The sequence below is a fragment of the Oncorhynchus masou genome, chromosome 19 (assembly GCF_036934945.1).
Source record: "Oncorhynchus masou masou isolate Uvic2021 chromosome 19, UVic_Omas_1.1, whole genome shotgun sequence".
NCBI classification, from domain to species: Eukaryota; Metazoa; Chordata; class Actinopteri; order Salmoniformes; family Salmonidae; genus Oncorhynchus; species Oncorhynchus masou.
In genome coordinates, this window is record NC_088230.1 from 10,088,955 (window position 1) to 10,104,338 (window position 15,384).

General features: G+C 43.9%; 1 protein-coding gene across 2 annotated transcripts in view; it reads right to left on the reverse strand.

The window, feature by feature from the left end:
* Nucleotides 1–12,253, reverse strand: part of LOC135505781 (disks large-associated protein 2-like) — a 103,537-nt gene extending 91,284 nt beyond the window's left edge. The window contains exons 1-2 of one of the 2 annotated variants that reach the window (XM_064924916.1): nucleotides 11,820–12,253; nucleotides 11,067–11,780 (exon numbers count right to left, since the gene is read on the reverse strand). In XM_064924916.1, the coding sequence (XP_064780988.1) occupies nucleotides 11,067–11,780; nucleotides 11,820–12,200 (1,095 nt within the window). In that variant the 5' untranslated portion in view covers nucleotides 12,201–12,253. Of the gene's footprint in view, nucleotides 1–11,066 lie in introns of both variants that reach the window. The other variant, XM_064924915.1, reaches the window with a different exon arrangement.
* Nucleotides 12,254–15,384: the final 3,131 nt, after the last annotated feature.

The window sequence follows — 15,384 nt, forward strand, 5'->3', positions numbered from 1 at the left end:
CTTTTCCATTTGCACAACAGCATGTGAAATTTATTGTCAATCAGTGATGCTTCCTAAGTGGACAGTTTGATTTCACAGAAGTATGATTGACTTGGAGTTACATTGTGTTGTTTAAGTGTTCCCTTTATTTTTTTGAGCAGTGTATTATGTTCTGGGCCGCAAGTTTGTGTTGATGACAGCTCACGCTTCCCCTACCTGGATGAAGCACAAAAAGGACATTAACGATAGGATTTCCCGGTGGTTCCTCTGCCTCCTGATCGGATCGTCCACCGTTCGGGTTCTAAACATGGTAATGCTGATGCCATGTCCCGTATGCATTCCTTGTTTTAATTCGGCCTCTGACCACAGGGTCAACGCTGGGGGGGAAGTTATATAGAGGTTTCGGGGTTGTGTGGTGGATGGACAGTATGTGCCTGCAAGGTTTCTGTGTTTTCTGGCCGCCAGGATCACAGACAGCAATGGGAAGTATTCCCCAGAGGCATGACCATGGACAGCTCAGAGGAAACTTCTAGAACCCCAAAGACCAAAAGTGGAGGACCGTCCACTGGTGACGACGTATTTGCTTTGTTTGTTTGAGTTGTGTATATTAGGAACGCTGCCGGTACCTGATCATAAAACTAAACCGTGCCAACCCTTCCCGTGGACTGGTGTGTTTGTATGTATAAACCCTGCCTTACCAAGACCATGGAGCCAAAACCGCCACAGTATATAGGAATAGTGTGTAAATAGCTCTCTTGTTGTCTTTCCAAAACTCTTATTTCTTGATTTATTTTTAAGTCGAATTTAATGTCCTTGTCTATAACTGTTCTGTACTTTGTCATGACTTTGTACATTTTATGTGGATCCCAGGAAGAGTAGCTGCTGCATGTGCAGTAGCTAATGGGGATCATAGTAAACTAAACTCCCTCTGAGTCCCGTAGATCTATCAGGCTTAGGTCACTGCATGTAGAGTAGACCAACTTGCATCTATCAGGCTTAGGTCACTTCATATAGACCAACCTACATCTACCGGGCTTAGGTCACTGCATGGAGAGTAGACCAACCTACAAATTAAATAAAATCAAAGTTTATTTTGTCTCGTACGCCAAATACAACGGGTGTAGACCTTACAGTGAAATTCTTACTTACAGGCTCTAACCAATGGTGTGAAAAAAAAGGTATGTGTGTGTGTAGGTAAGTAAAGAAATAAAACAACAGTAAAAAAACATTTGAAAAAAGAGTAGCAAGGCTATATACAGACACCTGTTAGTCAGGCTTATTGAGGCAGTATGTACATGTAGGTATTGTTAAAGTGACAATGCATATATGATGAACAGAGAGTAGCAGAAGCGTAAAAAGAGGGGTTGGCGGATGTTGGGACACAATGCAGATAGCCTGGTTAGCCAATGTGCGGGAGCATTGGTAGGTCGGGCCATTTAGGTAGTATGTACATGAATGTATAGTTAAGTGACTATGCATATAAGATAAACAGAGAGTAGCAGCAGCATAAAAGAGGGGTTGGGGGTTCCACACAATGCAAATAGTCCGGGTTCAGTTCAGGATTCTTTTGGCTTGGGGGTAAAAACTGTTGAGAAGCCTTTTTGTCCTAGACTTGGCACTCCGGTACCGCTTGACATGCGGTAGTAGAGAGGACAGTTTATGACTGGGGTGGCTGGCATCTTTGCCCCAGTGATGTACTGGGCCGTACGCACTACCCTCTGAAGTGCCTTGCGGTCGGACGCCAACCAATTGCTGTACCAGGCAGTGATGCAGCTGTAGAACCTTTTGAGGATCTCAGGACCCATGCCAAATCTTTTTAGTTTCCTGAGGGGGAATAGGCTTTGCCGTGCCCTCTTCACGACTGTCTTGGTGTGCTTGGACCAATCTAGTTTGCTGTTGATGTGGACACCAAGGAAATATGAAGCTCTCAACCTGCTCCACTACAGCCCTGTCGATGAGAATGTAGTCCACAATCACCTCCTTAGTCTTGGTTACGTTGAGGGATAGGTTGTTTTTCTGGAACCACCTGGCCAGGTCTTTGACCTCCTCCCTATAGGCTGTCTCATTGTTGTCGGTGATCAGGCCTACTGTTTGTGTCGTCTGCAAACTTAATGATGGTGTTGGAATCGTGCCTAGCCATGCAGTCGTGGGTGAACAGGGAGTACAGGAGGGGACTGAGCACGTACCCTTGTGTTGCTACCTACCCTCAACACCTGGGGGCGGCCTGTCAGGAAGTCCAGGATCCAGTTGCAGAGGGAGGTGTTTAGTCCCAGGATCCTTAGCTTGGTGATGAGCTTTGAGGGTACTATAGTGTTTAACGCTGAGGTGTAGTCAATGAACAGCATTCTCACATAGGTGCTCTTTTGTCCAGGTGGGAAAGGGCAGTGTGGAGTGCAATAGAGATTGCATCATCTGTGGATCTGTTTGGACAGTATGCAAATTGGAGTGGGTCTAGGATTTCTGGGATAATGGTGTTGATGTGAGCCGTTACCAGCCTTTCAAAGCACTTTATGGCTACGGACGTGAGTGCTACGGGTCTGTAGTCATTTAGGCAGGTTGCTTTTGTGTTCTTGGGCACAGGGACAATGGTGGTCTGCTTGAAGTATGTTGGTATTACAGACTCAATCAGGGATATGTTGAAAATGTCAGTGAAGACACCTGCCAGTTGGTCAGCACATGCCCGGAGCACACGTCCTGGTAATCCATCTGGCCCCGCAGCCTTGTGTATGTTGACCTGTATAAAGGTCTTGCTCACATTGGCTACGGAGAGCGTGATCACAAAGTCGTCCGGAACAGCTGATGCTCTCATGCATGCCTCAGTGTTGCTTGTATCGAAGCGAGCATAGAAGTGATTTAGCTCGTCTGGTAGGCTCGTGTCACTGGGCAGCTCGCGGCTGTGCTTCCCTTTGTAGTCTGTAATAGTTTGCAAGCCCTGCCACATCCGACGAGCATCGGAGCCGGTGTAGTATGATTCAATCTTAGCCCTTTATTGATGCTTTGCCTGTTTGATGGTTCGCCGCAGGGCATTCGCGGGATTTCTTGTAAGCTTTCGTGTTAGAGTTCCAAACCTTGAAGGCGGCAGCTTTACCCTTTAGCTCAGTGCGGATGTTGCCTGTATGGCTTCTGGTTGGGGTATGTACGTACAGTCACTGTGGAGACGACGTCCTCAATGCACTTATTGATAAAGCCAGTGACTGATGTGGTGTATTCCTCGATGTCATCGGAAGAATCCCGGAAGATGTTCCAGTCTGTGATAGCAAAGCAGTCCTGTAGTTTAGCATCTGCTTCATCTGACCATTTTTTTATAGACCGAGTCACTGGTTTAATTTTTGCTTGTAAGCAGGAATCAGGAGGATGGAGTTGTGGTCGGATTTACCAAATGGAGGGCGAGGGAGAGCTTTATATGTGTCTCTGTGTGTGAGGTACAGGTGATCTAAAAAAAATAATTCCCTCTGGTTGCACATTTAACATGTTGATAGAGATTTGGTGGAACTCATTTAAGTTCCCCTGCATTAAAGTCTCCGGCCACTAGGAGCACCGTCTCTGGCAGAGTGGTTTCCTGTTTGCTTATTTCCTCATACAGCTGACTGAGTGCGGTCTTAGTGCCAGCATCTGTCTGTGGTGGTAAATAAACAGCCACGAAAAGTATAGCTGAGAACTCTCTAGGCAAGTAGTGTGGCCTGCAGTTTATCACAATATACTCTACTTCAGGTGAGCAAAATCTAGAGACTTCCTTAGATTTTGTGCACCAGCTGTTGTTTACAAATATGCACAGACCGCCCCCCTCGTCTTACTGTGTGCTGTTCTATCCTGCCGGTGCAGCGTGTATCCCGCTAGCTGAATATCCATGTCGTCATTCAGCCACGATTCCATGAAGCATAGGATATTACAATTTTGATGTCCCGTTGGTAGGATATTTGTGATCGTACCTTGTCTAGTTTATTGTCCAATGATTGCACGTTGGCGAGTAATATTGACGGTAACGGCAGCTTTTCTAGTTGTCTTATGCGGGTCCGGACGAGGCATCAGGCTCTTCGTCCTCTGCGTCTCTTCCTTTTGCGAATAATTGGGATGTCTGCCCTGTGGGGTGTTTGGATAATATCGTGTGAGTCCTGCTTGTTGTTGTTGTTGAAGAAATCTTCGTCTAATCCGAGGTGAGTGATCGCTGTCCTGATATCCAGAAGCTCTTTTCTTCCATAAGATACGTTTGCAGAAACATTATGTACAAAATAATTTACAAATATTGTGAAAAACCCCCACAAAATAGCACAATTGGTTAGGAGACCGTAAAACGGTGGCTATCTCTTCCGGCTCCATTTCATGTTAGATCTACCAGGCTTAGGTCACTTCATATAGACCAACCTCCAGTACTGTTCAAAAGTTGTGTCACTTAGAAATGTCCTTGGTTTCCATGAAAACATACATGAAATGAGTATCAAAATGCATAGGAAGTAGTCAGGACATTGACAAGGTTATAAATAGTGATTTTTAATTGAAATCATAATTGTGTCCTTCAAACTTTCCTTTCGTCAAATAATCCTCAATTTGCAGCAATTACACCCTTGCAGACCTTTGACATTCTATCTCTCAATTTGTTGATATTTCACCAGATGCGTCCTGAAGCACCTCCCACAAGTTGGATTGGCTTGATGGGCACTTCTTACGTACCATACAGTCAAGCTGCTCCCACAACAGCTCAATAGGGTTGAGATCCAGGGACTGTGCTGGCCACTCCATTATAGACAGAATACCAGCTGACTGCTTCTTCCTTAAATAGTTCTTGCATTGTTCTGTGCTTTGGGTCATTGTCCTGTTGTAGAAGGAAATTGGCTCCAATTCAGTGCCGTCCACATGGTATGGCATGGCGTTGCAAAATGGAGTGATAGACTTCCTTTTTTAAGATCCTTTTTACCCTGTACAAATCTCCCACTTTACCACTACAAAAGCACCCCCAGACCATCACATTGCCTCAACCATGCTTGACAGATGGCATGAAGAATTCCTCCAGCGTCTTTAAAGTTTTTCTGCGTCTCACAAATGTCCTTCTTTGTGTTTGGAACACCTCAAACTTAGATTCCTCTGTCTATAACACTTTTTCCCCCAATCTTTCTCTGTCCAGTGTCTGTGTTCTTTTGCCCATCCTAATCTTTAATTTTTATTGGCCAGACTAAGATATGTTTTTTTCTTTGCAACTCTGCCTAGAATGCCAGCATCCCGGAGTCACCTCTTCACTGTTGACGTTGAGACTGGTGTTTTGCGGGTACTATTTAATGAAGCTTCCAGTTGAGGACTTGTGAGGCGTCTGTTTTAGAGGTTGACCGATTAATCAGCTTGACCAATTAATTAGGGCTGATTTCAAGTGTTCATAACAATCGGTAATTGGCCTTTATGGACGCTGATTATGGCTGAATACATTGCAATCCAAGAGTAGACTGCGTTGCAGGATTGACCACCTGTTACGTGAGTGCAGCATCAAAAGGTTCTTGTGGCTGCAAGGAGCCAAGGAAAGTTGCTTGCTAGCATTAAACGTATCTTATAAAAACAATAAATCTTCACATAATCACTAGTTAACTACACATGGTTGATGATATTACTAGGTTAACTAGCTTCGGTGCAAGCAGAGTCAGGGTGTATGCAATATTTGCAAAATGTGTGAAGACCATTTGTTCCTAACAAAGACCGTAATTCATTTGCCTGAATTTTACATAATTATGACGTAACATTGAAGGTTGTGCAATGTAATAGCAATATTTAGACTTAGGGTTGCCACCCGTTCGATAAAATACAGAACGGTTCAGTATTTCACTGAAATAATAAACGTTTTGTTTTCGAAATTACAGTTTCCGGATTTGACCATATTAAGGACCAAAGGCTTGTATTTCTGTGTGTTTATTACAATTAAGTCAATGATTTGATATTTGATAGTGCAGTCTGACTGAGCAGTGGTAGGCAGCAGCAGGCTCGTAAGCATTCATTCAAACAGCACTTTACTACGTTTGCCAGCAGCTCTTAGCAATGCTTGAAACACAGCGCTGTTTAAACTTTGCAAGGACATTTCTAAGTGACTCCAAACGTTTGAACGGTAGTGTACATCTACCAGGCTTAGTTCAACGCATATAAAGCAACCTGCATGCAAACACCTCCGGTCCTACAAGACTTTATTTATGTGTTAGAAATTCAATTTGCTGACTTTGCAGGACTATAATTTGGGATATAGTGGTGAAACAAATGTGACTAGGTTCTTTTCACAAAATAAAAGGACAAGTACAGTAAACACCGTTTGCACATCTTTTTATTTTGTTAATAGTGTTTACCCTCCACTATATTCCTAATTATTATAGAATACAGTAATATGGCTCAGAAGATTGTTAGTGTTTAACAAAGCAAAGAGCTATATTGAACAATAACATCTATCTCGACTTCCATTCAAGTGTACTGTACACAGCTCCCAGATACTATATTAGGACAAGGCAGTGTTAGACATTTTTGCAATTCAGTGTTGTTGCAATTCAGTTGAAAGCCACAGACCTTTAATGTGTCAGTAGGTTAATAAACAGTCAGATACCACAAATCTGTCAAACATGGGAATTACATAATTTATTGCCAGTGTGTGTAATGTATACAGTGGGGCAAAAAAAGTATTTAGTCAACCACCAATTATGCAAATTCTCCCACTTAAAAAGATGAGAGAGGCCTGTAATTTTCATCATAGGTACAATTCAACTATGACAGACAAAATGAGAAAAAAATCCATAAAATCACATTGTAGAATTTATTTGCAAATTATGGTGGAACATAAGTATTTGGTCAATAACAAAAGTTTATCTCAATACTTTGTTACATACCCTTTGTTGGCAATGACAGAGGTCAAACGTTTTCTGTAAGTCTTCACAAGGTTTTCACACACTGTTGCTGGTATTTTGGCCCATTCATCCATGCAGATCTCCTCTAGAGCAGTGATGTTTTGGGGCTGTTGCTGGGCAACACAGACTTTCAACACCCTCCAAAAATGTTCTATGGGGTTGAGATCTGGAGACTGGCTAGGCCACTCCAGGACCTTGAAATGCTTCTTAAGAAGCCACTCCTTTGTTGCCAGGGCAGTGTGTTTGGGATCATTGTCATGCTGAAAGACCCAGCCACGTTTCATTTTCAATGCCCTTGCTGATGGAAGGAGGTTTGCTTTGTCCTCCAAACACGATGAGTTGAGTTTTTACCAAAATGTTAGATTTTGGTTTGATCTGACCATATGACATTCTCCCAATCTTCTTCCGAATCATCCAAATGCTCTCCAGCAAACTTCAGACGGGCCTGGACATGTACTGGCTTTAGCAGAGGGACACGTCTGGCACTGCAGGATTTGAGTCCCTGGCGGCGTAGTGTGTTACTGTTGGTAGGCTTTGTTACTTTGGTCCCAGCTCTCTGCAGGTCATTCTCTAGGTCCCCCATGTGGTTCTGTGATTTTTGCTCACCGTTCCTTGTGATCATTTTGACCCCACGGGGTGAGATCTTGCGTGGAGCCCCAGATCGTGGGAGATTTTCAGTGGTCTTGTATGTCTTCCATTTCCTAATAATTGCTCCCACAGTTGATTTCTTCAAACCAAGCTGCTTACTTATTGCAGATTCAGTCTTCCCAGCCTGGTGCAGGTCTACAATTTTGTTTCTGGTGTCCTTTGACAGCTCTTTGGTCTTGGCCATAGTGGAGTTTGGAGTGTGACTGTTTGAGGTTGTGGACAGGTGTATTTTATACTGATAACAAGTTCAAACAGGTGCCATTAATACAGGTAATGAGTGGAGGACAGAGGAGCCTCTTAAAGAAGAAGTTACAGGTCTGTGAGAGCCAGAAATCTTGCTTGTTTGTAGGTGACCAAATACTTATTTTCCACCATCATTTGCAAATAAATTCATTAAAAATCCTACAACGTGATTTTCTTTTTTTTTCACATTTTGTCTGTCATCGTTGCATTGTACCTATGATGAAAATTACAGGCCTCTATCATATTTTTAAGTGGGAGAATTTGCACAATTTAATGGCTGACTAAATACTTTTTTTTGCCCCACTGTATACATAAAAGTATATGGACATCCCCTTCAAATCAGTGGATTCGGCTATTTCAGCCACACCCATTGCTGACAGGTGTATACAATCGAGCATGCAATCTCCATAGACACACATTGGCAGTAAAATGGCCTTACTGAAGAGCTCAGTGACTTTCAACGTGGCACCGTCATAGGATGACACCTTTCCAACAAGTCAGTTCGTAAAATATCTGCCCTGCTAGAGCTGCCCCGGTCAACTGTAAGTGCTGTTATTGTGAAATGGAAATGTCAAGGAGAAAAACAAAGGCTCAGGCGCGAAGTGGTAGGCCCCACAAGCTCACAGAACAGGACCGCCGAGTGCTGAAGTGCATAGCTTGTAAAAATCGTTTGCCCTCGGTTGAAACACTCACTACCGAGTTCCAAACTGCCTCTGGAAGCAATGTCAGCACAAGAACTGTCGAACACAAGTCTAAGATCACCATGAGCAATGCCAAGTGTCGGCTGGAGTGGTGTAAAGCTTGCTGCCATTGGACGCTGGAGCACTGGAAATGCGTTCTCTGGAGTGATGAATCACGTTTCACCATCTGGCAGTCCAACGGACAAATCTGGGTTTGGCGGATGCAAAGAGAATGCTACCTGCCCGAATGCATAGTGCCAAGTGTAAAGTTTGGTGAGGAGGAATAATGGTCTGAGGCTGTTTTTCATGGTTTGGGCTAGGCCCCTTAGTTACAGTGAAGGGAAATCTTGGCACTACAGCATACAAAGACATTATAGACAATTCTGTGCTTTTGAACTTTGTGGCAACAGTTTGGGGAAGTATCTTTCCTGTTTCAGCATGACAATGCCCCGCGCACAAAACGAGATCCATACTGAAATGGTTTGTCGAGATTGGTGTGGAAGAAGTTGACTGGCCTGCACAGTGCCCTGACCACAACCTGATTGAACACCTTTGGGATGAATTAGAACGCCGACTGCGAGCCAGGTCTAATCGCCCAACATCAGTGCCTGACCTCAATAAAATTCTTGTGGCTGAATGGAAGCAAGTCCCCGTAGCAATGTTCCAACATCTAGTGGAAAGTCTTCCCAGAAGAGGGGAGGCTGTTATAGCAGCAGAGGGGTGACCAACTCCATATTAATGCCCATGATTTTGGAATGAGATGTTCAAAAAGCAGGTGTCCACATACTTTTGAGCATGTAGTGTATGTGTATACATGTGTGTGTGTGTGTGCGTGAGTGTGTGTGTGCGTGTGTGTGTGTGTGTGTGTGTGTGTGTGTGTGTGTGTGTGTGTGTGTGCGCGTGTGTGTGCGCGCGTGTGTTCGCGTGTGTGTGCGCGTGCGCACATGCATGTACATTTGTGTGTGTTTGAAAAAGTGCATGGTGTCTGAAAAACAGCAGGAGTGGCCCACAAGATAGAAACCCTGTGACAGGTTATCCAAGTCAGCTTCCATCCTTATTATTTACAGTGTCTTCCTCCATCATGAAATTGATTCCCTCAATTGATCGCGCCATCTAAATATGCAATAGCTCTCCCAGGTAGCACACAATAGGGAATCACAGATAAAGGCTATAGCCTCACACATAAAGGAGCTGGGATTTTTCCTTTGAGAATAGCAAAGGACAGGTTTGTATAAGGAGTTTTTACTGACTGGGCTCCCTGATCGATGCGTTCATCATTATGATTTTCTCAGGAAGGCCTTTCTAAGAATCAGTGAAATCAATGGTTGTTATTGTTTGTAATATACAGGTAACTGCTAAAATAAAGGAAACATGAGAGATACAGAGTATAGAGAAAGCAGGTGCTTCCACACAGGTGTGGTTCCCTTGAAAGAGGGGTCTCAAAGGAGTATAGATTGACCTTTTCACGAATGAGTTCCAAATATCTCTAACGGTCGTCCCAGCATGAGTTTATTTATGCGGGTGATGTCAGAAAGCACTCCCTGTTCCAACATTGTTACGCAACAGGACAGTTACGCTGTTTCAACTTGTCAATTTCAAATTATTTTCTAACAAGAGATTGAATTGAGTTGTGTTCCTCCTTCTCATTAATTCACATAAGAAGTAGCCCATTTCACTGTTGCGGACAATTTATGTTTGACACTTTACTAAGCGTCTTTACTAGCGTCTTTACTATCGTCTTGTCGTTTCTTCTGTAGCATACCGTATGTATGTATGTATGGAGCAAAATGTATTTATTTACTGTTTCATTTAGGTTTTCAAGTACTGGTGACAAATCATGCATTCCAATTCTTGCATACATTGTAATGGACAGATATGCTGTGTGTAAAAATACTTTTTTGAAGGTTGTACTGAGCTAATGCTAAGCTATTTGTGGTGTTATGTTGGTTGACATCATACAATGCATTCTGGTTGTCTTCTGAGTTCCTAGTTGTCTTGAATGCACTGAAGTTGAAAGTCAGAGATTTCCGATTTCCCAGTTTCCAATTGTTTTGAACCGACATCAGATTGTAACTTTGGTACCTCAGAGTTTCCACCTCAGACCCCCCTTTCCAGGAGTTTTATTTTGTATTTAGCGTATAAACTTCTGTGTTTGCCACAGATTTATTGAGAAATAGCCCATCATAGTAACATATCCTGCATCATAACCCCCCATGATACCTTCCCCCATTTCTATCCCCGATGGGCTCCTAAAATGGTTTCATCCATGCTTAGCTTTCACACTATGGTTTGTCTAGGCCGTAGACTTGTATTTGGTGTGATGATCTGTGAGGTGGTAACACAAATACCCTCAAACTAAAGCTGTCAGTCTGCACTTTAACCTCATAGTAATCCAATCCAAAGAGTTTGAGTACAGAGCCAAAACAACAACAAAATTGTCACTGTCCCAATACATTTAGAGCTCACTGTTTGTGAGATTAAAGCATTTCTCATCAATATGAGAGAATCAAATTAGGCCTACCTGGGTAATGATAAGCAGTATTCCACATAACACAAAAGTTACTGTAAGCTTTGTGCAACATTCAGAGTAACATCTACATTACGGTGGTGCACACACACACACACACACCACAGAACACAGACCATCACTGACCTGTAGGTAGTGACAGGCCCGTAGCGAGGGCTTGAGGTCTGTGTGCATCATGGGTTTCTCGAGGTTGAGGGAGGACTTCCTGTAGGCCTCCTTGGCCTGGCTGACGGTCAGCGTGGACCAGGAGCTCCTCTTCATAAACTTCCCCTCCGGAGTCATGGCCATGCTCTCACATGCTGAGCACTTGACATCGTTGTTGCTCTTGGAGGTCTTGAGGGACAGGTCTCCAAAGTGACTGTGGTGCATGGAGTCCGGGTAGCAGTGGGCGGCATGGGCATGGTCGCCATGGTGACGGCTCATGACACTGGGCGTGCGGTAGGTGCTGTCGCTGTCCAGGTTGTCGTCGGAACTCCAGAAGCCGCCCGCTCCCCCCGAGCGGTGCGTCTTGCGCTCTTTGCTCTTACTTCGCTTGCTGCCATGCTTGGAGCCTCCGTGGTGGCTGTGTTGGGAGCCGCCGTGGTGTCCCCCTCCTCCACCGTCACCTTTGGTTCCGTTCATCTTGGATGAGCCCTCCAGGGAATGGGACTTGGTGAAGAGCTTCTGGACGGAGTGGACAAGGTGGCGGATGCGTCCGGGGCTCTCGCTGCGTTGCTCCGTGGTGGTGGTGGTGGACGTCCTCTGGTACTGCAGTGTGTGGAAGCCGTCACGGTGCAGTGGCAGCTGCTTCTCAAACTGGTCAAGCAGGTTTGCCGGGATGCGGTTGCTCTTGCCGCTGCCCTGGTACTGCAAGGCTGAAGTGGTGGGGGCAGCAGCAACATGGGAGGTGGCGGAGGCGGTGATGGCGGCGCAGTCATCCCGCGTGGCCGAGTCATAGTACTGGGAGCTGTAGTGCATTCTGGGGAAGGTGCTGCTGGAGATGTGGTCAATGGATGCGCCGCCACCAACACCCGACGAGGGTGCCATGATGACGGGGGACATCATCATGCAGTCAGAGTGGATGGAGCTGCGTGGTGAGTAGCGGTGGTGGTAGTCCATTGGGCAGCTCTCGGTGGGGCTGAGCAGGTAGGAGGAGTGGCGCGACTCAGAGGCTCCGCCATGGTGGCCCATGCCATGGAAGTCTTGAGGATGGTCAAACTGGTCTAGCCCATGGGGCGAGGGGATCTGGTGCTGGGAGCGGCCACCCGATAAGCCCTTCATGTTCCTGGCTGGGGGGACAGGGAGGCGTCTGTCTTCATCGAAGTGTCAAGACGGGGACCAAGGGGAATACTGCTGGTCTGTCAGAGATACACAGAGGGAGAGGAATAAGATTAATGGTCAGACTGGTGTAAATGCATTCAGTGACCTTACGTAAGTACAGTAAGTGATCACTCGAAATCTCCATTAAAACAAGAGCTGCTGTTTCAGCTGCTTTCAAAAACAGCAGCAAGTTAGCTGGCAAATTGTTCCTTTAATTAAATTCTCTTGAAATCTAATAAAGATTTTGATAATTTACTTTGAAGATATCCTATCGCACATGTGTCAAACTCATTTCATATTGGGATTTGATATGCAGGTTTTTAGCTCCACCCATGTATTTGAATGATTCATTAAGGTCACTAATTAGTAAGGAAATATCGTTTTTATCTATACTTTTCATTGCTGTCTATTTACCACCAGAAACCAACGCTGGCACTAAGACCACACTCAACGAGCTGTACAGGGCCATAAAGCAAACAAGAAAATGTTCATTCAGAAGCAGCACTCCTTGTGGCCAGTGAATTTAATGCAGGAAAACTGAAATCTGTCTTACCTAATTTCTACCAGCATGTCATCTGTCCATAACTCTATCCTCCTGATTCCTGCTTACAAGCAAAAACTCAAACAGGAAGTACCAGTGATGTGATTAAACCAGAAGTGGTCCAATGAAGTGGATGCTAAGCTACAGGACTTTTGATGGCATTGAGGAGTTTACTACATCAGTCACCGGCTACATTATTAAGTGTTTCGATGATGTCGTCCCCATACTGATCGTACATACATATCCCAACCAGAACCCATGGATTACAGGCAACATCTGCACTGAGCTAAAGGTTAGAATTGCTGCTTTCAAGGAGCGGGACACTAACCCAGACGCTTATAAGAAATCCCGCTACGCCCTCCAACAAACCATCAAACAGGCAAAGTATCAATACAGGACTAAGATCAAATCCTAGTACACCCTCTCTGACATTGGCCTGGGGATAGGTTTATGACAGTCATAAATACCTCTCCCCCCATTTTCCTCTCTCTACCCTACTGATGTTTTATTTGAAAACCCCTTGGTTAACATAGAGATGGAAGGTGAGGGGAAATTAACTATATTCTGGTAATCCGACCAATTGAACATATGCAGTGGTACTTAATGAATATGATGTCAGTTCGGTTGTCATCTGAGACATTCTCATCAATGATAAGATGACAAACTCTACTGTATAAAGTCTACACATCAGAGTTATTGGATTCACATGGAATTGTTGTTCAATTTAAATGTTTGAATATTAAATTATTTGTGATGGGATGAAATGTGATTTTAGCTACTAAAATGTGAGAATTGGGTTTTCATTAGTGAATTAGGCCTGACTCAATGGCCTGCCCACGTGAAGAGACATAGTTTGTAAACTATGAAACACACCCCTTTTCTCCCTCCACTATATAAGCCCTTGACAAAAATGTAACAACCTGTTCCAAGGATGTGAGGACGACGGTCCGATGTCAGAATGGTTCAGATAATAACTAGAGAACAAAGCCAACATCAGCGTGAGCTATGGTTGCGAATGGTATAAACTTTGAACTCTTATTCAATACAGAAGTGATACCTCCTAGCCGTTGAGTTAGCAACAGCAGCTGCAAACAAGGGTTAGGAAGGAACAGACAGAGTATTCTGTCTATCACACAACGACGTTACTACAACGTATCCAATTGACCACCAGAGACATTCTTCAAAGGACAAAGGACTCAGTTTGGCAACACGGCCTTCCATCTACCACCAACCTACCGAAGTCCAGCTCAGAGTAAATATTTATTGCATTTTCCTTTACCAAATGGGCGGTAATTTGGAATGCATAAGATACTGTATTTACGATAGCACAGCTTCTCCCTTTGTCCCTCAGTCGTCCCGCTCTTTCAATCAAACCCAGCCCTTTTCTTTTGTGTAACCAGCCATTATATATGTTCCGTCGCAATGTTATCTTTCTCACTAATTTTTCAAAATAAAAGCTTGAAACTATGTCTAAAGACTGTTGACACCTTGAGGAAGAGATAGGAAAAGGAATCTGGTTGATATCCCTTTAAATGAGGCAAAGGCAGGCTATGGAACATGGAGTTCCATCCAGCCACTTCCTGGTTTGATTTTCCTCAGTGTTTCGCCTGCAATATCAGTTCTGTTATACTCACAGACAATACTTTGACAGTTTTGGAAACTTTAGTGTGTTTTCCATCCAATACTAATAATAATATGCATATATTAGCAACTGAGACTGAGGAGCAGGCCATTTAGTTTGGGAAACTTATTCATCCAAGCTACTCAATACTGCACTAACAGCATGCACTGACCAGCTGGCATGTTTGTCTTCACTGACATTTTCAACCATAAGAAGTTAAGAGTTTATTCGGTAGATAACAGCTCTATAAATATTATTTATTGGTCCCCCGATGCTCTAGTTAATTACATTTACATGATTAGCCCAATCAGATAATATTAATTATGGATAAATTATTTTATAGAATAGCATGTCATATCATAGCCAAAGACACGGCATCAGTGTGGCAGGGCTTGCAAACTATCACAGACTACAAACGGAAATCCAGCCACGAGTTGCCCAGTGACAAGCCTACCAGAGGAGATAAATGCCATCGATGCTATGAGGCAAGCAACACTGAACGATGCACAAGAGCACCAGTTGTTCCGGACAACTGTGTGATCATGCTCTCCATAGCTGATGTGAGTAAAACTTTTAAACAGGTTAAAATTCAGAACGTTGCAGGACCAGACGGATTACCAGGACGCGCACTAATAGTTTGTCTTCACTGACATTTTCAACTTCTCCCTGAACCAGTCTGTAATACCTACATGTTTCAAGCAGACCAGCATAGTACCTCTACCAAAAATGCCAAGGTAACTAGTCTAAATGACTATTTCCCAGTAGCACTCGCATCTGTAGCCATGACATGCTTTCAAATCAAATCACATTTTATTGTTCACATGCAGATGTTAATGTGAGTGGAGCGAAATGCTTGTGCTTCTAGTTTCGATAGTGCAGTAATGTCTAACAAGTAATCTAACAATTCCACAACAACCACATTATACACACAAATGTAAAGGGATGGAATATATGTACATATAAATATATGGATGAGTGATGGC